This window comes from Drosophila willistoni (assembly GCF_018902025.1).
Source record: "Drosophila willistoni isolate 14030-0811.24 chromosome 2L unlocalized genomic scaffold, UCI_dwil_1.1 Seg168, whole genome shotgun sequence".
In the NCBI taxonomy this organism is placed as follows: Eukaryota; Metazoa; Arthropoda; class Insecta; order Diptera; family Drosophilidae; genus Drosophila; species Drosophila willistoni.
Window position 1 is genome coordinate 8,058,686 of NW_025814047.1, and position 27,498 is coordinate 8,086,183.

The window sequence follows — 27,498 nt, forward strand, 5'->3', positions numbered from 1 at the left end:
ACAGCTGTGCCTTGACTTGAGTCGGCTGGTATTGGGTTTGGGTCTGACTTTGAGTTTTACTTTGGTTTCAGAATGGTATGAGGGTGGGATGAGGTGGCATAGGGTGGAGGGGGGCAAGGGGTACTTGCTGGGCTGCTGCTAGCGAAGCATTTCATTTCGTTTCATTTCTCATCGTCTGTATATTTGTTGAATGAATTGTACTTATGCCATACTTATCGACATTGCATTGTTGTTCTCAGGACTCTAGAAAAAGTTTCGGTTCGTTTCGTTTTGGTTTGCTTTGCTTCGGTTTGGTTTGGTTTGGTTGGTTCTTTTTTTTTGTTCTTTTTGGGTGTTGGCAACTTCCAGAGCTGAACTGGACTGGAAGACCTGCAAGTGTCTAGTTAAAATAAAGTTTTCCATAAATATTCCAGGCAGCCATGAAAATGATGAATAAATTGCAATTTAGAAATTGCAAAAAAACTTTGCCAATTAAACTCTAATTTATTGTTATATTTTGTAAAAGAAAGAAATGCTAAAATCCCAAGAGTTGGGAACAAAATGATCGATCCTACAATATTTAGAGATGTTTTATGTAGTGGGTGGTAAATGGGAGGACACGCCCAATAAACGCCCCTCAATGCAAAAACCTCAAGCTTCCATATGAATATCTGGTACTATACATTTCTTCTTAGCCTATGTTGATTCCTCGGCCATAATGTTTGAGATCTTAATTTTATAAACTAGAAAAGAAGTGGTGAAACAAAAAAGAACAAAAAGCTTAATGAGATTAAGGAACCCGTTGAAATATCGATCTTCTCAAAGATTCTCCACTTTTTCGGCTATCGTTTACCCCTTACTGAGTCTTCGAAATGTTCATGTAAATTTAATAGACTGTCTACTGACCAGATGCCAACAACGAAAATTACGAATTGTAAGTTTTGAAGTAGAAAGATATTCTTTTTTTGATTGGACCTCCTAGCGTATGCCAATCATCCTCGATGGAAATATACTTGATGTAGTGCTTCATCGGGGAATGTCGGGGGTTTGTATTTATACGAGGAAAATTATCCTAAAATTAGTTGGTAATAACATTTCGAAATATACGGAAACTCCAGGGAGATTTGTAAAAAATTTTATGCAATAATGAAAGTTAAAAAGTTGTTAGTGCATAAGGACCGATAACCTAACCAATCCGTTAAGGTCAATAGCTATTTACTTAAATTAGTTTAAAGGATGGTTTTACATTTGTGACTTAGCCGATAAGTTGCGATAGCGTAAAGTCAAGAACTGCCATTTGTCTTTCCTTATGGCAATGTGTTTTATTACTTCCTGCCATAGGAAATAGTTTCCAATAACATAGAAATACGAATATCATCTATGTATGTAGGTAAGTAAGTAAATAAGTATTTATTTTACCTACCAGAAGAAACTCATATCTTTACCTGTAGAGGCTACATACTTAAAATTTAAATTAAACATGCCACAAGCACTAAGAAAACGAAGAAAAAAAGGTACAAGTAGTATTTCAGAGCCTAAACAAATTTTAACTGATAAGCAGAGATTCCTAGGACAGGACAAGTAGTGATGAATAATACCAATCACGTAGACAGACAGAAAGCAAGAAAAAAGGGAGAGTAAGAGTGAGAGAGAAGTAAATTGTCGGGGGAGTAGTGTGGAGAGGTAGAATAGGGGCCACCTTCGTAGCCTAATCAAAAGAGCATTGTAAAACTAAGCCAAGACAAGATTGGAATTCTAAAGGATCGACGAAGAAAAAAAAAACATAACAGCCAAGCAATCTATAGAAAAGAAAGATCGGGCAAAGGTCGTTCGGTCGAACCTCTGCCTCTGCATATGGTAAAATGCGTAATCTCACACCAAAAATACTTTGTAGACAAAAACAACAAATTAAGTGCCAACACACATGCACACACACCGGCACACACACACAGAGAACAGAGGGACTATATCTATATATCTTTGAAATGAAAACATTTTTCATGCGCAAGCGCAAAAGGCTGACGAGCAAGCCAAGAGACATTTGGACAGGCGGACAATTAGTTCAGACAGGCTTCCATCTCCCTTGCATCAACTAAAGAACTCTATCTCCATCTCTATCTCTGTCTTTGGCTCTCTGTCTTAGGCTCTGGGGTCTATGTTAAAAGGTCAGCCGACTGGTCTAGGCCTGGTCCGTGGTTCTTTTGATAGCATTGATCTATTGTGTGTGCATTGCTTTTTACATTTTATACGCTTCTCAATTCTCGGTTTTTGTGTTTTCTCTATCTCTATCTTGCTTCTTCTTCCTAGAGACTAAGGTTCGTCAAAATGATTGATTTGTAGGTGATGAATTACAACAACATCAACTTGCATTCTAAGGTTGGTTTTTTCCTCTTTTTTTTTTGGGTTTAGTTAAGAGCAAACCGACATATATATATACGTGTTGTGCATAGATATGTGTGAGAAAGGTACAGCCGTGTACCTAGTGAGGATTAAATTTTGAAATTCCATTTAGGAATCTTTCATTGTTGTTTGAATTCGTTTGCTCTTTTTCCATTTTGGTTTTTTGTTAGGGGTGCAGCTTAGAGAAAAAATAAAAACATTTTTTTTTTTAAGATAAACTGATATCACGATTGGGGAAAATTAATTATTGTAAGTAAAGCCATTAGACAATGGAAAATACAACAACAAGAAGTCATGTGTGAGCAATGATTGTCATTTAGTTGATGGAATTTCATTGGAAATGCAATGTGTGGGAAATTTAAATCAGTCGCTTTCGTCCTTTTTTGATCGTAGATCAATCAACTGGAGAAAAGCAGACCATAAATGGTAGTTCAATTGAATCAGGATTCCATTTATACGAATGGATACCTACCAAAAAATGTGTTGACAAATTAAACGTTTTTAAAATATTTTTCAAATGTCAATTTGATTGCGGTGTGAAAGAGGTTAAGCAAAATATATATTCTTCTTTTACACAAGAATTTGTATTAATTTACTTTGACTTTTTTCTAAAATATAAAAATGGTTTTTATTTTAATTTTGGTATGTTCAGAAATTTCCAAAATATTTGTAAATTCAAATTATATTCTCTATAATCGTTTATTTACTAAATTATTAAAGAAATCAAACAGTTATGATTCGGTAATCAAATGGATTGATTCTATTATTCAGTATATTTGTGTAAGTACGTATTTTATGTTGACGACCGATTGATCAAATTTGTTTTGAAAGATTGTTGCTGATATTGAATCATTCTTGATCCTTATAGAACCAGAGGGCCGCGGCTAACCACAGCGCCGATGACAGTATACCATTTCCAGTTTTATTTGTTACTCTTTCTTTATCTATAGCCGTTTAATCGTATGTTTATGTGACAGCTATATAATATAGTCATCCAATTTTGTTAAAATTGGGTAAAGTCAATTATAGGCACACAAAACTGACAAATTTTTATGACAATAGCTCAGAAAGTAACGAATACATTAGTATTAGACAAAAGTCACCTTTCGTAATTTTGCAGTTTTTATGGAAGGCAGATGATATAGTGAACCGATTTGTCTAAATCCGAAATATACAAACCCTGCAGTTTAAAGAAGCTCACAAGAAAAATTTCATATGTGATGTACGGACGAACAGACGGACGGCCGGACATTGCTACCAATGAACTCGTCTCGTTGTGCTGATCAAAAATCTATATACTCTTTATGGTCGCAGATGCTTCCTTGTATGTTTTCCTATACAGTCACGCGATCTTGATCAAATTTGGCAGAGTCGTTTCTAGGTGTAATAAACACACCAATATTAAATACCTCAGAAAATAACGAAGTTATTAATAAAAGTCACTGTTCGTGACATGCCCGTTTGTATGGGAGCTATATGATATAGTGATCCGATCCGGCTCAATCCGAGATATACAAACTGTGCAGTATATACAACCTCTGTAGCTCTTACGGTCTAGGAGAAGTTTTCGCTGATCCAGACGGACGGACGGACAAACGGTCAGACGGACGGACATACATAGCTATGTGAACTCGTCTCGTCGTACTGATAAAGAATGCTTGGTCGGAGATGCTTCCTTCTATGCGTTGCAGACTTCTGAACAAAATTAATATACCCTTTTTGCAAGGGTATAAATATATTCATTTTGCAAGCGTATAAAAATGTATCTTAAATCGTATCAGATATCATCAGCATGTAAGTTGCTAGATCTTTAGGATGGTTGTGTGTACATATTTCCTTAAGTAATAAAATCTTTTACTAATGTAGTTCGAAAATTAATTAATAACAATTGACCAGATAATTCTTTTTTTCTGTCAATTTTACAAATGATGCGGAAAGAAACCAGACAGCATTACAAAAAAGATCCTTTACAATTACTCCAAATCAATCAAGAACAAGCAAACTATTTTTCTTAGCTTTCCCTATTATAGACAACTATTTGTCTTTTCATAAAATTCACTTTTAATACAGTTGGCAGTTTGTGCCAGATGTTGAGAGACAATATAAAATATCTATCATCCATTAAATAAACGAGACAAACGACTAGTATTGTATCATATAACATTTTGGTCCATTTCAATTCTAATTTCAGCAACGTCATAAATCTACTATAGCCATAGTAATCGCCGCCCTGGCAATGCCTCAAAATCGAAACGCAGAAACTAAGAGACTAAACCCCCGAGCAAAAAACCATTGACTACCTGAAATTCAGTTTTTGGTACGTCACCAAGTTCCAAGTAAAAATTTTTGCGTCTTGTGCAAACACAAGCTATACACAGAGAGAACGAAGCGAACAAAGGGAACACGTTATCCTTTTTTTCTTTAATGGTTCTGGTTTCCTTTCATGAATTAAGGAACGGAATAATAACAGCGCCTAATGCTGAAATCTATGCCAATCCTCGTCGGCTCCTTAAGCTAAATGCTAGGCATATAATCAACAAATGAAATGAAAAACTGTGTGGCAGGAAAGGAATTTGTAGGGAAAACTAAATGGTTCATTGTGTGTGAATCGCTCTCTCTCTCTCTCTCTTTCTTCTTCTCTATATCGTCCTCACTCTTTTGGGTGTATATTTTCTAGTTCTGCTGGTTTTCCTTTTTATTATTATTTCTTCTCTCCTCCTCCTCCTTCTCCTTCCTTTGCTTCTTTTACTTATTTTTTGCGCAGCTGCTTTTGCCATTTGCCAACTATCTATAGATTGTCCTTTTGTTTGAAGATTATTCTACATACACACACACACAGTTACAAACAGATACATAGTCGGTATTTGTACGCATATTTATACATTTAGAGTTCTTCAAATCACGGAAACAGAGATCGAATTTCCATCATCATCGTCATCATCATCCTGATTCGGATGACAGGTGGCCGTCCGACAACCCCTAGATACCCCATCATCTTCTGCCATTGTTGAAAACTTTCTTCCACACTAATAATGCAATCAAAGTTAAAACTGCAACCCCATCGACCCCCTGCGACTCTATCCAATTCCACTGGGTAACTATTAAAAAAGTTGTATTCGGACATACCGAAGTTAATATACTCTAACCTGTTCATATTTACGACGACAATGTCAAAATATTCAAAATTTCAGAAAACTAATTGAGAGTTGTTACTCTTTCAAGAAAATTGTTCAACTTCTATTTTTCTACTCTAATGTAATTACTATATTTAAGTTTAAAGATTCTTTAACAATTTATTCAAAGAACTTATTCTCTTTCTTTGTTCTTAATGAAACCAAATCTCTTTATGTCAATTCTCTCAAAAGTTGTACTTTACATATTTCCGTTTCACAACACAAAATAATTTAAATTTTTTTTGTAGCCAAACATGCGAAGGCCATCTCTCTCACACTCATACAGCTCTTATCGAGGACTACGACTGATTCCTACAAATCTTTCATTATGTTAATAAAAAGTTTTATATTCAGAGCTTCATAAAAATAGATCAAGAATAATTATACTTTACAAGGTTTTAAATTCCATTCCTGACCAATTCTAATAATTTTATTAATACTTTTTCGAGGGTATAAAAAGCTCTCTCTCTCTTTCACTTGCTCGCTCAGTCTTTGTGTAAATGTAAGGGGTTAAAGCTAGCAAACTATTATTAAACAAATTAAAATGTCTGCCAGAGTTTTTGAGGCGGCTATTGTTTTCTAAGCAAAAAGGGTGGCGGCAGAAGCAGCAGCAGCAGCAGCAGCGGTGGCAATGGGCAAAAATTATGAGCAAAAGTGAGGCAAAAGTATCTACGACAAATTCATATCTAGATTTAACAGCCAGCAACAAAGCAACTATTGGCTGACTGCCGACTGAAACTTGACTGTACCTAAAAAATATTTGAAATTCAAATCTAACTGTTGAGAGCGTCGTCGTCGTCATATTTGAATTTCCCTTTTGTGTGAAGTGAAGTGCTGATTGAACGAAACGATTTCAAAATCTAAAGTTAGGCAAATGTATTTACATTTTAGAGAGAAAGAGCAAGAAGGAAGAACGCAAGGGGACGCAAAAAAAAAAAAAACGCACAAAGATACTTTTAGTGCAGGGTTGCACACACACACATACACACACACACACACACTCTCTAGTAGAGAGACAAAGATAGAGCTCGAGTTAGATATTTACCCTGAGATATGAATACGTAACGTCACACAAAAAGGGGGAACCATCATTCTCAACTCTAAGGGATAGCTGCTAAGGCAATAATCATCATAATACACACACACACACACAAATATATATATATATGTATACATTTATAGCCTACGTTTGTCCATCCATCCATCCATCCATCTATAGCAAAAATAATATTAATGAGCAAGTTTTTGATTACGCAGCCATTAGGCAGGCAAGCAGGCAGCCAGGCAGAGAGTTTGAATTTGAATTTCAGCTTCGACTTCTGTTACGCTTATGGCGGCTCCTTCTCCGCCCTCCGCCCTCCACATCTCCGGCTCCTCGTGCTCTTATTGTTTCATAAATACAATTTTGGTTTTATTGTCTACTTTTTTGTTACTTTTCTTACTCAGCCTGTGCCCGCGCAATATGGCACTGTCAGTGGGTTAAGTTAAGCTATCGAGCAAACGACCACCCCTTCCACTTCCTCAATATTTCCTCCATCTATCTATCAAATTTTTATTTCTAAGGTTCTCAAAGAGGGCTGTTGATTTGTCTGTACTTCAAGGGTTGTTATTTTAAAATTTCACATTACATTAAAACTCTGAAGCACAAAGTGCTGAAAGATGTGCAAATTAGTTGCGCCCATTTGTTGGTGTTTTTTTTTGGGCCCATGGGAGAACTGACAATCCGCATTGGTAAATTGTGAAATCGGTAGACCCATTGAGATTTAACCAAACTAAAACTACCAACTACATACATAGGGGATGTTGAAATCCATCATTATTCAATTAAAAAGCATTCATTGTTTACGCTTTCAACAAAATATTTTCACTCTTCTAAAATGGTGCCACTATTCCCAATATCGTGGGCTTGCTTTCTTCCAGAACTCCTTTCATTTTAAATCACAACCAACGACATTGCAGCCTAGGAAGCTTTCGTAACAGTGACACACTTAAATATCCTTTAAATTTCACATATACTTAAACATTGACTTTGAACATTTGATTACTAACATTGAAAAAAAAAGGCAAACTGGTAACCTTCTTTTACCATCGCAATGCCATACCACTACTTCAACAGTAAAACCAATTGGGAATTACAACCGACTGTGCCAAAAATCATTCGAGTCTACTCAATCAAACGAATGAAATAATATATATGAATCACAATGTCAAAGACACATCACTGTGTTTACAAAGTGAAGCATTGGAACTTTGTTCCAAAAAATTCAACTTTGGACCTGGAAGCTATGCCTTCCTCCTTTCGGCTTATCCAGTTGTAATTCCCAACAGGTTCTAGTGTTGAAGTTGTGGTATGGCATTACAATTCTAGAGTGGGTAGCGAAGTCTGCTTCTGGGTAAAAGGATAGTTCTCCAAATAGCGCTATGCAGATAACCACCTTATTTTTGGTTGCTTCAAAATTACCTTAAACCGGCTCATTCGTGACATAGTCATAATGTAAATTACAGATGTATGGATTAGATGTACATCCATGTATACATATTTCATTTGCATATAGACAGTGCTGCGAACTCCAAGGAGGCACTATGATCAGAAATCTCTCAACAATTTCCAAGAAGACTACAATTAGACTGTTGACATTAACGAACTTCTGGAAAAAAATGCCATTATAGGCTTAATAACAAAGTTCCATTTCACAAAAATAAAAATAACCAAAGATTAATTGCCATATCATTCAAATATTTATATTCTCTTTTTTGAGAGCTAAAATTCTCAATAAAAGTAATGTAATGTTTTCTGCTGATTGTTATTACTCGCACAGATTGCAGAAAAAAATATCCGGCAATACAAAAAAAAAATATATAACCTAATTTGATCCTTACGATCTGATTCGAAGTAGTCAAGTAAAAAACACAAATTTAAAAGAAAACTAGTCTCTTTCAAAATTTATGAAATATAACGTATATAAAATACTGATTAAGACGATATTTAAAAATGACTTTAAATACAATTACTTTCAATTCTTCAATAAAAATTAATAGTACATAATTTTCTATGGATTAAAATTAAAATTACGATCCCGTCCTTCCTTCCTTTCATACTTCCTCCTTGGCGATAACCACAGTCAACATGTGTTTTAGAAGATGCCAACTGTTGACACTCGCTTCTTTCATTTGTTGTTGTTGTTGCTGTTGTTGGTGGTCTTTGTTGTTATCATGACATGCCGATATGGTAAGTTCGGGGCAATGTTGTTGTGACACGCCACAACAGCTAGGATAAGGTACCGGTTACCAGTTACTGGGCTAACACTGAACACATGCTCTCTGCTGTCGCTCACACTATTAAAAGGGAACAAAGGCGGGAGAAGAACACGAAGAAGAAGAAAGGACCACTACATTATATTGCATATTTAGTGGCATTTATTTAGCTACCAAACATGTCCTGGATAGGGCAAAAGAGTCCTGATCCCTGACCTATGCACATGTTGCCAAATGTGAAAACGAATAGCCAAAACAAAAAAGAAGGAAAAACAACAACATCGAAACGAGGGGGAAATCGTCTGCTGTATGCATGAGTCTGCGTATATGTGTGTGCGTTCACCTTGATACAGGGTTAAGGGACACGGAGCAAGCACACTCGTGTATGTGTATGTGTGTGTGTGTGTGTCTGTGCGTACTCCCAGCATGTGTCGAGTGAGTTTCGGTAACGACAACGACGACCTCGGCTGCTACTCTTCTCTCTCCCTCCCGCCACCATCTCTCTTGCCCACAGAGCACGTGAGCGAACCAACGAGTGAGTGAACTGCGTCGACGTTTGTTGTCCTTTTTTTTTGTCTTTTCCTTTGGGCGCGTGTCTGAGTATGTGTTAGACAAAGAGAGAGAGAGAGAGAGAGGGAGAGAGTGAGCAAGTGATGGGGAATACTGCGTGTGTAGCCTCAACAGGTGTTGTTTTGACTATTTTTGACCTGCTCATGATGTCCTATAAATATATATATATGTTACTATGCATGTATGTGTGTGTGTGTGTGTGTCCTTGCCAGTTCCCAATTCATTCATGGACAAGAACAGATGAGCAGAAGGAATATAGCCCAAAAAGCGGATACAAAAGAATTAAAAATGCAATTTTATCTTCTTTTTTTCGGTCTACACTTTTTTATCAACTACAACAACAGCAAGAACCTCAATTTAAACTTGAATTTTCAAAAAGCCAATGACAAAGCTACAACAACAACAACAAACGACAGTAACAACAAAAAGCAACAACAACAATTACACAAATCAAAATGGGCGCAAGAATAATGGAAAAAGTTACTCAGCCTCTCTCAAAAGTCTCAACAAGTCAGACAACTTTGAGCTATCTATACAAAAATATGTATATACCGACTGTCATTTACATACACATAAATACATACACACCTAGTTATATACATTTATTCCATTTATACAATCTATACAAAGATATGTACATACATACATATATAAAATAAGTACCCAAAAAATGACTGGAGAACGAAACTGGCAGAAGCGAAAGAGTAAAAGACAAATTGTTTTCAAACGTCGTAATCAAGAAATGATTTCTTTAAAATATGCGTCGACTACCATTTGAATTTCTTTTGGCTTATTACAACAACAGCAACAACAATAACATCAATGTTAAGAAAAAGGGGTTAAAGAGCATTGTTTTGTCATGGACGACTTACGATATACCCTGATTCCAATCTCCTTTTATTGAGAATTTAACAAATGGTTTTTAAGTTTGTTAAGTTATTTTATTTTGGGGTAGTACGAAGTAATTTACCAACAGAATTTTATTCTGTTAATACTCTATTTCATACTAAGCTAACTTTGTTTTGAATACAAATTAACCAAACTAAACTAACTAAACTAATAAAAAAACAATCTTCGACTTACTAAAATAACAGAAAACTATGTCCTTAAAAAGCTATTCACGTTTAGTCCAATCAATCTGACAAAAAGTTAGTCATACTAGAATGTAAAAATAAGCATAAATCCTCCCCGAAGTCGGCATAATTAATTGGATAATTTTCGCATACTTGTCAAACTTTTTGCATCATTTATCAATTTGACCACAAATTTTCATATATCCTTGGGTTAGGGTATTTAAAAACAATGAGAGCGAAAGAGAGTCAAGGCATCACAACAAACAGAAGCAGGATTTCGACATAAACTTCGAATCATCGTCATCGGCACTTTCGTCATTATCATCACTGTCATTGTCCTTTTTTCTGAGGGATGTTAGAGAAGAGGGATACCCAAAATACATAGTTTGATATAAATCAGAGATAAAGAATAAGGAGTTTCAGCTGGTAAATACATACACACACACACACAGACAGACACATATACAGACTTGTAGTATATTCTTACAAACAAATTTACAGCTCAAAGTACAGTTTGTTTTTTGAGATACTTGAACCAAATTGAAAGCGTCATTTTGCTTTAGATATCGATGCCGACAACGTCGACCCTAATGGAAATTAATAGAATATAGCAGTATGTATGTATATGTAGGTATATAAAATTTATGATTTGATTACATGCACCAGCTATGTGTGTATGCATTTATATGTACATATGTATGTTTGTATCTGATCTCAAGTGTCGCAGTAAGTAGTCGACGATCATGCTGTGCATCTTGTGTTTTTACATACATTTGCTAATGGTTTCTGTTTATTTCCGAATTTGACGAAAAGGCAGCTGGTTACAAGGGATTGAATTGAATTGAGTTGGATTGGTTTGCATGGGATTGATTGGTGTAATATTATTATTGCCCCAGCGCCCCCAAAGCAGTTCCTCCTGCTGTGATTGCTCAAAAAAACTTCAACTCAAATTGTTGGCACTTGACGAGGGGCCGGCCCCCCTCTCTGAAAATACAAAACAACAAAAATTGTCGCATTTCAAATGGTGTGCGGAGTGTTCCATTTTTCTCCTCCATATGTATTGGATGTAGGGCACCCGAAAGTGTTTCATTACATTTTCTATATATTTACAGAATGATGAAACTTGAAATTCTTGTAATACAGTAAATCAAAAGGTTTTAAGGACGGGAAAATGCATTGGAGTTCTTTTCAAATTCAAGGCACGATGAAAATACATTCGTATTAGCATTCAAGACATGTTCAAACGATCTTCGTCTACAGGAAATATTAGGATAATATGGCTAGAGGCATAGTCACCCTGTTTGTACTATGTACTAGTAATACCAGCTCGCTCGCACCTTAAAAAAACACTATATTTTTGTTAGGCTCCACCCAAGTGCTTGTACTATATACACATATATCGCTTATATGACCAACCACTAACTGGTTTATTTAAATTAGCGAATAAAAATGTATTATTAATGCGAAAACATGTTTATAAAAGCTCACATACACACACACATACACACACACACACAAACATCGGTATATTCACTCATACAAAGAACCATATTCTCGCAGAGCAAGCAAGAGGGGTTAGCCCGCACAGTCAGAAAAGTGCGAAAGAGAAGGCTCATCCATTTGTTTAAAAAAAAAAAAAAAATACAACCAAATAATTTTTTGTACGTTTGTATGTCGAGAGCTTAAGGCGGGGTACGAAACGTAGCCCAAAAAGAACAGAAAGCTAAAAGAAACAATAACAACAACAACAACAACAAAAAGCAAAAGGCAACAAAATCAAATTGCTAGCACTTATCTTAAAATGAAATTAATAAATTAGAATGGGCTGAGGACTTGAAAAGAAAGAAGGAGAGAGAAGGCACAAACGACGATATATATATTTGATATTCATTATAAACTTTTTTATTTTGTTTCTTGAATGGCAATATAATCACGTAGTCGCACACAATATATTGCGGGGGATGCATATTTTATACTGAACGACTATATATATCTATAGAAATAAATTCTTAATAAATAAATACAAATGTATTTACATATCGTCTTAAATATTAATAAAAAATTCGAGCCAAGGGTAGATTAACTAGAGATTTCTTAAAGATGGGCATTTTGTATTTATAAGATTTTTCCAACTATGTATGTACTTCCGAAGAATATAACCATCATTATATCAATATGCTGGATCTTAATTGTCTAAATTGTGACAATTTTTGTTACACAATCGAAGACAACGAATTGCAAATTGGGGTACTTACCCCATTTAGAAGTAGCGGATCAAAAACTATATTTACAACAACTAAACAACTTTATCTGACAACTTTTCCAATAAGGATGTAGTTTTTTATTATTATTTTTAATTTTGGGATCTTGTTTGAAACACAATGAAGCGAAAGATTTACTCATAATAAAATTAATATGGGCTGTTTTCGTAAATAACCTTTGTTTTTTATGGTACCGATTTTTCTAATAAATCTTAAGATCCTAGCATTTGTCTAGAACGAGAGTCAAATACTATAATTTGAAACATTTTTTGAATACATACATTACTATGCACAGTGACAGTTAAGAATTTAACACATTGGGGATTTATGATCCGAAAATTTCGTTTTACCCTCTTTCAGTCAGTTGCGTTTTAAGACAAAATGGCGCCATTTAGCCGGTTCTTTAGCACATTTTTCCTTTTTTTGAATCTTTAATTTTGTCGATACACCTATGAATAGTTGAAGTAGTTACATATAAGCCTAGTTAACTTAAACTAAATTTTTTCACTAAGCTATTTTAAAAAATTGAGAAAATCAGAATCAATGTTCGAAAATACCAAATGTGCTAAGTTCGTGTATTTTTATGTTTAAAATCCTGTTCAAACTTGTAATTTTGGTTATACAATTTTAAAAAATATGCATAAAGGCCTTACATATAAATATCTAATGTGCCAAAATATAGTAATCTAATCTGAATAAATTCCATACATGTATGGGGTACACTGAATCTCCCTGTGAACGCCCAATATTGATCTCCAAATTGTGAAAAGCATTTTAAAAATAATTTCAGGCAAAAAGCAGCAAATGATACAAGACCAAATTATAAATTAAAAAGATTACTTTACCAATTTGAATTTAGGTTCTTGATTTTGCTTCAAAATGTTATATTCCTTGACTTTATAAGAAATGATCCATCGTGGCTCCCCGCAATAGTTTTAACAGCTAAAGGAAAAACGAACAGCGATTTAGATTAAAAGGGAAATTGTTGATGTTAATGCTTTCACTAGTCATTTATTTTAATTGTCCCTTGTTTTCAAACTGTACAGAACGGTTTTTGAGGAGTTTTTGTGCAATTTAAATTTTGATAAAGTGAACAACCTCGTTACACCGAATAGTTCACTATATCCAAACACATCTGTAATAAGTATTATCTAATTCCGCAGCATAAAGTTTAAACATTTTTGTGCCATCATGTTAGGAAACGTAAGTTAAAGGCAAAGGGATGCGCTTAAAAAATTTTAAAAGTTAAAGAAAAAATTACCATTTTTATATCATACACAGACGGTATTAAATGTATGTAAGTAACAGGCAAAACAAAAGGACTGTCTAATCGTTATAAGAATGATGATTTCTGATTTCTATCTAGTGCCAATTTATGCACATTGCTTCAAAGTAAATTCCTTTTTTGCCAGAGCTTGCTTTGGGCTCACAATATATTCCGCTAAACGCTTCTTTTTGACCTATGAGAGTGGTTTAGTCGTTCAATCTAATTGGAAAGAATGGCACACTATACATAATTGTATATACCTACTTAGATACATATGTAGTAAGTGAAGCTATTACTTTTATTACTAGTCACTATGTTAAGAAGTTCTGTTAGTTTATTAAACAAATGGTCTTGCAAATATGTATTTATCATTTATTTATAAACTGGCTGAAATAGAACTACCTTTGAAATAAATAATTTTTTATTTGGTTCAAGTTTAATCATGTGAACGAGTTTTAAGGTACTTTTTCCAATTTATCTTTTAAATAATGGCAATCTAACATATTAGATAATTTAGTTGGTGATTTCATTTGAATCTGTAAGTGCAGTAAAATATTATCAAAAAAGAGCGATAACTTTTCTTAAAGCATTTTATTTAGTTAAAAGGTTCACACATTTACTTATTTACGCTTTGTAAAAGAACTCATTTTTAACTGTACTAATTAAAAGTTACCGATCGTAAAACACTTACTAAAACCTAAATACCATTGCACTTTCAGGGTAAATTAATTTACTCAATGTTGGCATACCACAAGAATCAAAAACACTCAATATAGTAAGCTGATCGAAATGACATAACAACATTAAGTCCCTACAATCTTACGAAGAACTTTTTCGAAGATCAATGTATGCAAAAAATTGTATTTTTTAAGGAAATAGTAATACATATAATTTCGGTTATCTAAAAGTCAAAGTCAACAGAGTTTGCCATTTAAATGGACAGAAAATTGATCACTCTATATCCTCGTTCTCTACAAAATTCCCTTCGTTCCGAAAAATCAAAAATCAACAATTTCGTCGTCGAAAACTAGTTTTGGGCTTTAATTTTTTGTTTTTTTTTTGTGAGTCGAGTTGTGAGTTGTGTGGTTTTTGTTGTTGTTCCTTTTTGGCCCCCCATTTTTGCATAAAAAGGCAAACATTTTAATTTCAAGTGACGCACAAGCATTTTTGCCTACACATTGGGCACGTATCCACACACACACACACAAACACTCTCAAACACTCACACACACACCCAGAAAAGACTGAGATACAGATAGACATGTATCGTACCGATACAGAGAGTCAGACAATACATACCTTAGCCGCATACTTAACGCACTCGAGTGACAATAATTGAATTCATTATTACCACAGACAAAATAAAAAATAGAAGAAAAAACAACACAAAACTAACAACTATTTTAAAAGGAGAGGGGGGCATTAACTGAGCTTGATTTGCTTTTGGTCTATAGGTAGGATTAACAATGGTTAGGTAATTAAACTGATATACATACAGATATATGTATCTGTGTATATATGTATATATCTTTGTACATAGATTGGCCTTGGACAAGACAAAAAAATAACTAGATTTCGACTTTGCGTTCCAACAGCGATTCTAATTTTCTTGTCACTCCATTTTAGCATAAGTTCTGTTACCATTTTTATTTGTTCTACGTGTGCGGTTTTACTTATGAGCCAAAGTTCTCATTTCCAAGTTGTGTTCTGTCGTTGCTTAATTACCATATAGTCAGTCCATCTCTCTCTAGGCATTCTTTCTATGGTAAACACTACTTATCCAAGTGCGTTTTAGCCATAAAAACAAGAAACCAAAAAACCGTATTTCTTTTTATATTGACAAGATGATCTTCGTGCAAAAGTTTGCGGTCTTTATTTTCTGCAAAATCTTTATCAGACATCGGTCGGGGTCAACAAACCATACAAATAGCCGGTATATGCTCTCTCTCTCTTTATCAGATAACGAGGCGGGAGGGCGGTTGGTCGTCAAAAGACGTAATAATCGTCCACACTCTCCACGCTGAGAGTGTGACTCAAGCATCATAAAGATAACTTGCCTTAGAGGTAAAATTAAGCCAATTAAACATTGATTTTCTCGTGATTACTTTCCAAGTTTAGACTAAAAGATATAGACTTAGAAAGGAATATATCATGCTTATTTTTGATCCATTTTATATATTCAATACTTATTGAACGAAACTTCATAGAATTTACCCAATTATTTAATCCAACTTTAATAACTTCAAAGAGGTCAAAATTTAAATTTTTTTTTAGCCCGTCTACACCTACACATGTATATTTATTCTAACTGTCAAACTAAATCTTAAACAAATTAAGAGGTTTTTCTCTTATTTAAGCGAATTTTGAATGCAGTTTCATACAAATTTCCAGGATGGAAAATTTGAATAAAAATTTTAAAATTCTTGACTATTTTCTTTAAATTTCCATATATTTTAAAAATATATACCTTATAGTGAGCAATCGGTCTAAAATACCAAATTTTGGTTTCACATTAGGAGTATAATTCTGGATTCTATATCCACACAAAAAGTATTCTTAGTTCTACATTAGTTTAGTTCTATAACTAAACTTAATAGTTTTAGTTATATTGAAATATGGGACAAAAAGACGCATTTTCTTAATTCATCAAACATTGAAATAACGTTTGAAATTTAATCTTAATTCATCAAACATTAAAATAACGTTTGAAATTTAAATTTGACAAATTCAATGATTGTTCTGTATATTGTACACAGTCCCTCCCATGTGCCGGCTATTGCGAAATCGGTTCAATCCAAAATATATACATACATATGTATGTAGTATATGAAATTTTTTAAATCAAATTCCCTTAAGTGTTATGTAGTGAAACTTACCAAAAAGATATCATATAATTTGGGGAACTACAAACTCTTAAGTGCAGATTTGTTTATGTATACTATAAAACGTCCAACACCTTTAGGGAAAACGTATTTTTTTTTATTTGCGAAAGTTACCGAACTGCCACTCGAAGAGCACCGATTTGCACTGATCGCGGGCACTAGGAAGGATGGAATTTTGTTTGTCGTTTTGTTTCTTTTTGGTATCCGAGACCTTAAAGAGCGTGCGCTGCTTCACATAAACAATAAATAATATCTAAAATCATAAAATGAAAAACTGCAAAAACCAAACTAAACAAAAGTCTCCCATGTGGTTGTTGTTGTTCTTGTTAGTGTAATATTTTGTTTTTATTTTACTCTCTTCTCCGCTCTTCCCTTTGAAGAAATTTTTGCTGACAATTGCAATAGAATTGTGCTCCGACTAGGGTTGGATGGTGTTGGAGATGGTGGCGATTGAATGGATGTCGACAACGACGACAACGGAGTGGGGAGGGCTGTGCGGAGGAGGTGCTGCTGGTTACTTGTGGGTCTTATTTCAATTTACAACCAAGTGACGAAGTATCACAATTCAATGTTTAAAGTTTTTATCACGTTGTGTGGACGCCACACACACACACACACAAACACTTCACTTTCAACCGTGTGTGTATGTATAGACTGAGCCAATACAAACAACTAAATATGGAGCAGAAAATGCAACCCGCGAACGCGAACTGTAACTGAGGGATGGCTACTGAGGTGTGGGGAGAGGGGTGAGGACCGGAGGGGGGAGACCCTCTCTTTTGCACGGCTTGCGAAGGGGCTCTTGTGAGGCGACTCTGGTTAATATGGCGCGACAGTTCGCTGGCGTCGTTTGCCGTTCGCTTAGTCAGCCCGCTTGCTGGGCACTAAATGTTTAGTAACCCAACTGAAATAGTAGCACCCGTGTTAGTATGGGTTCATGAAAATAATAAAAATAACAAAAAAAAAAAAAAAACGAAAACCATTTCGGTTTACATAGAGTTTCGCATGTAGCTACACGACTTGCACTTGGATTTGAATATGCACACACACACACGTAGATATGGCGAAGGAGGAATAGGAGGAGAGGTTAGTGGGAACCAAAACGACGTCAGCGTAAACTGATTACCCCCGACGACGACGACGACGACGACAATCTATGGAGCTGCACAAGCGGCACGTACATAACGTTTGGTTGAAAGCGCGCTATGGGAAACCTTCATTTTGGGAGTTTGATTCTCAAAAGTAAAACACAAACAACAGCAACAACAACCAAAACCGTCATCAACGAATGACTACGACTCAATTCTCGGACGACATCCAAGATAGTCAAGTTCTAAAAGTATTGCATACCCATACGAAATCTGTGTCATACTATAGGAAGTCAAAGTTAGCACTAGAATTACATTAAAAGCATCGTGTTTAATAGAATTGCAGTTCTTAGACTGGAAATCGGTTAAATTATTTGGAATCGAATGGGATACTTAACGAAAATTATTAGAAAGTTTTGCAATCTCCGATGTAGCAAAGTTTTAAATAAAAATACAAACATCACTGTTAAATGGATGTTCCTTAGAAGTAATTCATTTCGTCCCCTTATTAAGTCAAAACTGTTTTCGAAATTAAAAAAATTAGTCAATTTGATTAGATTTTTAGAATTCGAGTTTTGGTCAAAAATGATACAGCGCAATCGTTTACATAAATGTACAGTTAAATTTTTCTAGGTTTTGTAAATTACACTGAATTAATTTCAATATCTGAATAAATCAAAAGTTATCGTTTCTTATCAAAAGAAGGAAAAACAATGACCGTTAAAAATTACACATAGTGAAATTTAGCTGCCAACTTTTTTTCCTTCTTTTGATCTAGTAAACACTTCACACACACAAACACATCGCATGAAACACACACTTACATACATACATACATATGTATGTGTGTGTAGATTTGCACACATTCAACCGCGGTCTGCCTGCCACTCAACTTGGCATTCCAAGTGACTTTGCACGAAAATGAACACGTGCTGCAAGTTTGTGCCTGTCAGGACGAATCTGGAAGAGAAGGGCATGGCAGTGGGGAGCGTGGGGGAAAATCTCCTAAACTATAGCTTGGTATTACGCCGCCTCTGACGCCAGACAAACCAGACAATAACAAAATGCAAAGCCCAAAAGTTGAATGCATTTGTGTTGTTGTAGGTGACTCACTCTCTCTCTTTCTCGTCTGCTCTTGCCGCATGCAATTGCCTGCTCTCTTGGGTCCGTTAGAAGAGAGCGAGAGAGATAGAGACAAAGACTAAGAGCACATTGCATTTATAAATTAGTAACAAAACTAGCAAAAATGCTTGTCCCAAGTTTTTGCCCCAAGTCCAATTCGGTTGATATGGAGTTTTAGATCCTAACTCCGTCATGCCCCCTTTTTTGGAATCTCCAGGGACTGGGCAAATGTAAAATTTGCGGTGGTGCGTCAAAACTTTAGTGGCCCCGGCTAACTTTTAGCAAAAACTTTTGATTTGAGTACCTGCCACTAACTAAGCAGGCACTCACACACACACACATCCATACATACATACATAAGGAAACCGGGAGGAAGATAGGAATGGGGTGAAAAGTTTGCCGGCACAAATACCACGCATTGAACTGCACTGTTATGGCAAAGAAAACTTTACAGACAGAAATTTAAACAAAGCGTACAATTTTAAACTTACCGCAGTGCTCGCCATTACCATTTAAAAAAGAGAGTTAAGCCCGAGACAACAAAAAAGGATGAAGGAACTGCCGTAGATTCTTGTATAAATCACAAATTACAACTAAAACAATTGTCAATTTTTTTTTCAAAATATTGCGGTACTATGTCTGTCAAGTTACCAACACTGTTTAACTAGAGTTATCGACGGTCTTCTGTTAACCCTCTGTTAAGTTTTTTGCATTTTTATTTTTAAATTTTTTAGTTATTTATAAACTTCTTTGAAACAAATAAAGCGTTAAATTATTTAGAATAGATTAAATTTTCGTTTTAATTAAATTTTGGTCGTTTTTCAGCATTCCAAGTATTGACAATTTCTCCATGAAAAAGTCCTTTTTTCGTTTGCGTATAGCTCCAATATACTGCAACGGGTCAATGGAGATTGAATGCCAGATTTTTCCCCAATTAGTTATCTATATTTCCACCAAGTTTGGTTAAAATTCCTCATACAGTTTTCGAAAAAATTGAATTTTTTTGAACCAACCATGAGTTTTTCCATACAAAATGTGCAAACAATTACGCCGACTTTATCTGGAAAATCTCGACTATATGGTAACGGCTCTATGAAGATTGAATGCCAGAATTTAGGTATGACTTTTTGGAATATGCTCAGAGAGTTTCATTAAAATTCCTCGTAACGTTTTCAAGAAAAATGCATTCATGTAGGGGTACCTGCAGCAGGAAAATATGTTTCCAACATTTCGCCGCTCAGTCTCGAGCGTCGCATCGCTCGAATAGGGGGATCAGGGAAATACAGGATTGCTCAAATAGGGGGGTTTGGTATAGTGGTACGACTGCACCAAAAAATTGTGATTTTAATTAATAAAAATTTTTGAGAATAAGATAGGAAACAAGATATAATATACCGAAAAAAATTTGGTATAATTCCCAATGCAACGAATGAATGCTTGAAATCTATTAAAAAGAATTTATGTTTGATTGGAAAAAGTTGTTTAAACTTTAAACGCGATTATCTCGAAACCAAACATAACTTCAGTAAATGTCGATTTTCAATATTTTTTTTTTAAAAATTACTCCTAATACCCACCATTCTGGCGTATACTAGGATATTCTGGATCGGTCAAAAAATAAAGGACCTACGACCAAAAAAAGGGGTCAAAAAAGGTAGATTTTCGAAATTTTGACTTTGTCCCCCTTACTCCCCTATATAGTGACCTATCCCAAATAGCTTGATTAAGTTTCTTTTTACTTTAGTTTGGAATACGAATAATAGGTATGTACATATTAATTATAGTTTCTTCCACTTCCCCCTTCACATCATGGGCTCAGGAGTATATGGGACACCTGTTCCGGTGTCTTTTGCAACATCTGATCGGGTTGAAAACCATTGGCAGGATCGTGGACACGATCATAGATCTGTTTATAAATCGCAACAATTACATTAAACGCACGACGCTGGACAGTAGCTCGATGAGAACTTGACATAATGAGCTGTATTTGTGGCAACAATAGCACATCGGGCAGCTCAAGGAATGCATCCATTTTTGACATAAATATCTTCAAAAGATTCGTTTCGATTTTAGTCTGATTACTCTGCAAAATGGTGTAAATGGGTCCCAAATTAAGGTTTGCCACCAGTGAAGACGCTTGCTCTGAGGTAAGGGTGTCCAACTGAGCATCCGACTGGGCTTGCAAACGTTCCACTCGTTCATCCATATACTCGTACACAGCCAGAGTGGATTGCATGTGGTAGAGGCAATTCAGTAGATAAACACCCATATCGATAGTGGGCAAGTGAGCGGCACTCTCTTGGACTGATTGCAACAGAGGATCGATGACGCAGCTAACAATTTTGGTTATGTCTGCCTGACGACCATCCACCATAGTGGCCACCGAAAGAATCTCCTTCAACATATTCAGCAATCGAGCAACACTTGCAGGTGGTACCAGATCCCGCTGAGGAGGCTCCAATGCCAATGTAGATCCAGCAGGACGCTGCAGGACACTGCGCACTTGGCTGGCCAAAGCGTTTAGATAGATTTGCTCACTACTTTTCTGTAGATCAATGAGACACTGTTCCAAGCTGCCACCAAGGACCACTTGCTTCATGATTTGTTGATAGAAACGCAACAGGTTCGATATGGTAAACAAAATAATGGTGTCCTTCTCTGAGCTGAGAATTGTCTCTACGCGCACCTTAAGCGGATGACAGACACCATCGACTATATAGCACAGGGCCTTTTGCATCTGCTCCGAAATATCTGTGTACAATATGAGTAAAGAAGTGGGAATAATTTCTTATCCATAGAGGATTTGGATGACATCTACTCACCATGCTTATCACACTTCTTAAACAACATAGCCAGATTCTCTTTCTCATTGGGTATGCTCTGATGAAGCCATGCGAACATATCGCCAATATAACGCTTAGGATCATGAGCATGCAACTCTATGGGTCTAGGATTGCCGCCGGGTCCACCCTCGGTCAAAGCTTCAATAAATAGACGCACCAAAACTGCTCTCCGTGCTATAGCGTATTCGTCGATGACATATCTAAATTAGGGAATAGATTGATATAATTGAAAGCCAAAAAATGTTGTTCATTCAATCCTACTTAAAGAGCACTGGTCGATCCTGTAGACGGCTCATTGCCTCCACAACTAGGGGACCAATTTCATTGTTTTCAAGATTTCGACAATGATTTTGAGTCCATCGATAGAGCCTTTCTAGTGCTCCCTCCTGATGCAGTGTCATCTCCTCCATGATATCCAAGGCAGCCGTCTGATAGCCACATTGCATTAAAAGCCGACATTCGGCATGTATGGACTGCACCCGATCCAGAACTTTGAAGAACTCTGGCACAATTGGTGCATCCTTAGCCGTTCCGTAGAGCAATTGATGTTCGGGGACGCTCAGTTGAAATCTCGCCAGGAAAGCCTGGGCTATCTGTTGGTGCACTTCCAGCCGCTCGCGTTCTTGCTGCATTGTGTTAGTTTGCTCAATAAGATCCTTAGTCAATGCTTTCGAAGTCTCCAAATCCGTTTTCATTGTCTGCACGGATGTGGCCATGGTATCCAAATCGTCACAAACGGCATCTAGGGACAGTTTTACTTCCCGAAATGCTTTAAGGAAGTTCTCATTGATGCCCACCGATCGGTGCTCAATCTGGGATCGAAGATTTCGACGATTTTTTAAGGTGTTTTCCCCAAAGAAACTGGACAGGCCATTGAGGGCATCAAGCGTGTCTTTGTCTGACTCCAGACGAGTCTCGAGTATCTTATTGACACGTCTCTGTATCCTATCTTGATCAGCATCCTGAGACTTATCCTGCGCTGAAGTCATTTTGTCTGTTTTAAAGAAATAATATTTTTATTATTAACAGAATTGACACATTGACACAACTAACATAATGTTAACTTACAGTAGGTGACAAAAGTCCGCAGGCGAAATTCATTTACTCTATTTTTTGCTGCCATCAAGAACAAAATAATTATGTACCTCCATAAAAAGCTTAGAAGTACTTTGTCATTTATTATACATATATTGGGTTTCAATAATGTTTAGTTTATTTTAAGGTCTATATTGAATATTCCTGTTATTATTTGAATACGAGTACTTTTTATAGAGATTCAAAATTTAATGATGTTATCATCACTTATTATCGATATTTATCGATACTTTTAAAGCAATTCAAATTTCTATACTTAACTCCAAGTCTTGCATTATTTAATAACGACATTTTATCTATAAATTTTTTATTTTAAAATGAAATAAATGAGTTTAATAACATCCTCATAAAATTTATTTACTACAAATGGGGCAAAGATAGTTCTATATCCGCACCTTGAAGAGTACGGGCAGATTGCTGACGGCTTCTGAGCATATTGGCGGACATTAAATGGAACCATTTGAATCTTGATAAAAAATGCTCCACCCCAATGCTAATGAAATACAATTTCAATGGTCGCTTACTCCTTTGGGGGTGCTTCCTTATCAAATTAGCGGATCGATGAGTGTACATCAGGTCCAGGGCAAAGGTGCAATGCAAATAGAATATAGCGGCCGCATATAAAGCTATTATGGCATTCTTTTTGCAGCATATATAGAATGCATGTTGGTGTTCTTCTCGATTCTTAAGAAACATCAATTCAATATCATGCTCGGCCAGATACATATTCGCATAGACGGTGAGCATGTGAAGAGTGCCTAGCAGACCACTTATTGCCGCCTCCAATTTCATCGTTGGCTTCTCGGCATAGAACATGCCAATTATGGACAAAGCACAAATAATGGCCGATCCTCCATAGGTGGCACACAGTAGAAATATATGCGGAGTGCCCTCGCTTTGAAAGCATCTAATATGAACGTAGCATCCAACCCCACTGAGCACTAGCTCGAGCACCTTAAATAGCAGCCATACTGGCTTTTTGGAACGAGTTTGCATTTTTTAGGAATTTAAATTAATATAATCTCTAGGAATATGCACATACAGAATAAATATATATATATACAGCTTCATGACATACTAAAACAGTTTAGAAATGTAATGTAAGATCTCATTCGATTTCCGCAAGACATCGTCAGATAAAATGAGTCAATAACAGTCAGGGAAAGCGAAAGCAATTGTCACGCAATTATTTACCCAAATTGCATTCCCTGCCTATCACATAATAAAGAGATACTCCTCTTTTCTCTCTTAAGATTTTACTTTCTCCAGTATTGAGTAAATCGATGAATCTGCTCGACCAGTGCCGGCATTACAGCGGTGATGGACACATCGAGCAGGCTTTGTAAGTGCTGCACAGCTTCTTCATCTGTTAGACCCAACTGGAGATTCTCTTCCACCTTTTTAACGGCCTTATCCGGCTCCAGAGCTATATCTGGCACTGTGGCATCCACCATAAGCGAGAACAGATTTAACATCACATTGGCATGCCGACGAAGATGCAAATATGCCGTATAGCATTGCTTGCGGAACTCATGATGATGCTCCGAACTGATACCGCCCATAGCTTCGACCATTTCCTTACTCAGTTTCATGGGTGGTGGCATTGGTTTGGGATCTCGTCCCAATATATAACCAAAATCAATGTGAAAAAGTTTGCCGTTCGTTGTCAATAGGAGATTATCCAAATGCCTATCGCCAACGCCTGCAAGCAAAAATCAGAAATTGTACATACGCTCGGATCCATCAGCTTCGGCATGGAATTACTTACCCAGCAAATAGGTTATTACGCAGTAACCAGCACAGCTTTTTATATAGGTGTCCATCACCTCAGCTGATATGCCATAAGGGCCATTATCGCAGGGATGATGACGTCTAAAAAAATTGTGTATGTTGCCTTCTCGGGCCAATACATCGGCCACAGTGCAGGAATCAATGTACTGAAGGAAACCATGTTTTGAGCTGGTGGCCAACACTTTATATGGGGTCAATTTAAGATCAAGATTTTCGCGGCGTAACAGCTTATCCATAAGGGTTATCATCTGAAGGATAAGCTGATCCTGACGCAAATCATCCCCATGCTTAAAGATCGCCACATACTCATGATGAGCTATAGAAGTCACAAACGAAAGCCTGTTCGGAGGGATAGAGAAAAATTTATGCATTAGATATCTCAATAATCCTTTCCACGTTTACTCACTTGGCCGGCATTAATGCACTTTTAAAGAGCGATGTGCGCATCGGAACAATTTTGGTTATGCAAATCTCTGGATCTAGGGGAAATGGTATGGGCTCAAAGTTGGTAAAGTTCACCTTGAACATGTCCTGTTCGTTAAGAAGTTTTTGAAACTTCTCTGTCTTTTTATTGCGGTTGCCTGGCTCCTTTGCCACCAGTTTGACCAGTTTAACCAGCTCATCAATGAAACGGCGTTGCTTTCGGAGATTATAGAAAATACCTCGTAAACTGAAGTTTCCATTCTCCAGGACTTTGAGAAACATTTTAAGGACCATGGCATACATGTCATGGGCCCGTTCATCCTGTTTACGTACTGATTCCGCCACATCTTCCACTTCAATCGACAGATACCAATAGAAATAATTGGCCAGAGTGGGATTCATGCAGGCTCGCTGTATAAGGAATGTACAGAGATTGGAGGGAACAGTGCCAATGCTGATACCCTCTGGTAGAATCAATGCATTCGATGTTGAATCAGAGGCTATGGATGAGGCATCGCCAGTACCGGCTGCTGGACTTCCACGTCCTCCAGTGCCACCCGGACTAACTCCAGTTGCCGCTGCTTTCTGACTGGATGCAATTACCGAATTGTGCAATGCACTGCTTGCCCCACTCAGTTCCGAAATGCTGCTCTGATCTAGCAGGGAGCCATTATCATCAAGGATAGAATGTACAACATCCCGCTCGGGAAAAATGCAATTGTGCAAGTGGAGAATATTCCGCGGATCCTCATATTTGAGAGCTTGCACCAATTGCAGCAAATATAAGAGTAAATCCTCATCTGGTGCTTGAGCCAGGCGACTGATGGCATACTTCCGAACCTGGGCATGTGTGAATTGTGGACTTAATAGTTCCAAGGCATCCTCAACGTCGTTTGGTGCCCAGTTTGCCAGCATCCAAAGGGCTTGCGTTACCTCATCTTCAAGTTTCCAGTTGATGCACTTGAGAAATTTGGTCAAAGCCTTTTTGTGGGACGATAAATAAAAGCGGAATTTCCACACCAAATCCTGCTCCTCGCTGCTTAGGACATATGTAGGTGGCTGGCGATAGACAATGGTATGCAGTTGATCTCGTATGTGAGCTGTTGGCTTGGCATCACGATCCGATATGCCAGATCGCTCTGAACGAGCCAAACGATGATGTTTCCGTTCCACAAGATTTTCCTAACAACGAAAAGTAAAATGAGATTGAGCACTCTTAGTACAATTGAAGTTTACCATTTGAATTTCTGAATCTGGTACAGAGACCAGTTTTGGTTTTGCTGGAAGTTTATATTTGGCATCGCCATCGGGCTCAAAGTAGACGACAGCATACTAAAAGGAATAAACATTTTAATTAAAAAGTCTCTTCGTTAAACATGGTGACTTACATTGTACATATCATCGACTATGATGGCGGGAAACTCAATCATTAGAAACATGTAATCCGACATACGTTTCTCCCTTTCATTGATCACTTCAATTTCACGGAATGTCAAACGATCCAGCCAATCGACTTTCTGGATCTGACCATTGCGATGCTTTTTGGCCAACTTTCCTAAGCGTTGCATTTGCGATTTGGAGGATTCCTTGCCCTTGCCAGGCGTCTTACTTGGAAAGCTGCCATCGCCCTCTTGACCAAGCCAAACGCGCAGATCGTACATACCCTGGCGGAACATTGCATCTTTGCCAAACATTGATATAGCTGTGCCCCCAATCACTGTCGTCTGTCCCGCCCCCGAGCAATCCAAAATGGTCATCACCAACATCGCCGAGCGCGGCAAGTCGGAAAATTGGAGGGGCAGCGTTACCCATTCATTCCAACTCCATCGCTTACCAAATGCCTTATAGGAACTATTTACGGGAAGGCAATAGGGCCGACCATTATTAAAAACCTGAAGGCGCACCTGAAAGGAGGGATATTCTTCGGAATAGAGACCAGAGAACCGTAGTGTAGGATCATCCAGTAGTTTCTCATAATCTGGCTGACGTTTCTTCCCCTCCAGTGTACCTCTGAAAATGAGAAAGGATCAAATTGCATTGCTTTCCCAAAGATAATACCCGAACTTTGCATACACTTTAATCTGTACTCGCTCATGCAGTGATGAGCTATGTATATAACGAAAATGGTCATCGGGTTGATCCATTTTCAATAAATTAAACACTTTTTATGAATTGTAAGCACAAAGAAAAACCCATAACATTGCTGATGGCTAACAGTGTGACCGTAGCATATGTCGCAGCAGCTGTTTAGAGTCCTAGTGTGGAATACACTTTCT

At 36.7% G+C, this 27,498-nt stretch overlaps 4 protein-coding genes across 5 annotated transcripts in view; all 4 read right to left on the reverse strand.

The window, feature by feature from the left end:
* The window catches only part of LOC6652140 (putative uncharacterized protein DDB_G0267716), a 45,641-nt gene extending 25,967 nt beyond the window's left edge, over positions 1-19,674 (reverse strand). For both annotated transcript variants that reach the window (XM_002074825.4, XM_023181011.2), the window contains exon 1: positions 19,562-19,674. In XM_002074825.4, coding sequence (XP_002074861.3) covers positions 19,562-19,582 — 21 coding nt within the window. In that variant the 5' untranslated portion in view covers positions 19,583-19,674. The remainder of the gene's footprint in view (positions 1-19,561) is intronic.
* A 1,115-nt stretch (positions 19,675-20,789) lies between these two features.
* On the reverse strand, positions 20,790-22,941 carry LOC6652139 (conserved oligomeric Golgi complex subunit 6). Its single transcript, XM_002074824.3, has 3 exons — positions 22,175-22,941; positions 21,893-22,113; positions 20,790-21,821 (listed from the first exon to the last, which is right to left on the reverse strand). Exons 1-3 carry the CDS (start codon positions 22,900-22,902, stop codon positions 20,878-20,880), a joined length of 1,893 nt encoding a protein of 630 aa, XP_002074860.1. The 5' UTR covers positions 22,903-22,941; the 3' UTR covers positions 20,790-20,877.
* Positions 22,942-23,339: 398 nt separating this feature from the next.
* LOC6652138 lies at positions 23,340-24,004 on the reverse strand. The gene has a single exon (XM_002074823.3). It carries the CDS (start codon positions 24,002-24,004, stop codon positions 23,369-23,371), a length of 636 nt encoding a protein of 211 aa, XP_002074859.1. The 3' UTR covers positions 23,340-23,368.
* A 31-nt stretch (positions 24,005-24,035) lies between these two features.
* On the reverse strand, positions 24,036-27,447 carry LOC6652137 (phosphatidylinositol 3-kinase catalytic subunit type 3). Its single transcript, XM_002074822.4, has 6 exons — positions 27,296-27,447; positions 26,611-27,232; positions 26,459-26,554; positions 25,206-26,404; positions 24,777-25,138; positions 24,036-24,710 (listed from the first exon to the last, which is right to left on the reverse strand). Exons 1-6 carry the CDS (start codon positions 27,364-27,366, stop codon positions 24,265-24,267), a joined length of 2,796 nt encoding a protein of 931 aa, XP_002074858.1. The 5' UTR covers positions 27,367-27,447; the 3' UTR covers positions 24,036-24,264.
* Positions 27,448-27,498: the final 51 nt, after the last annotated feature.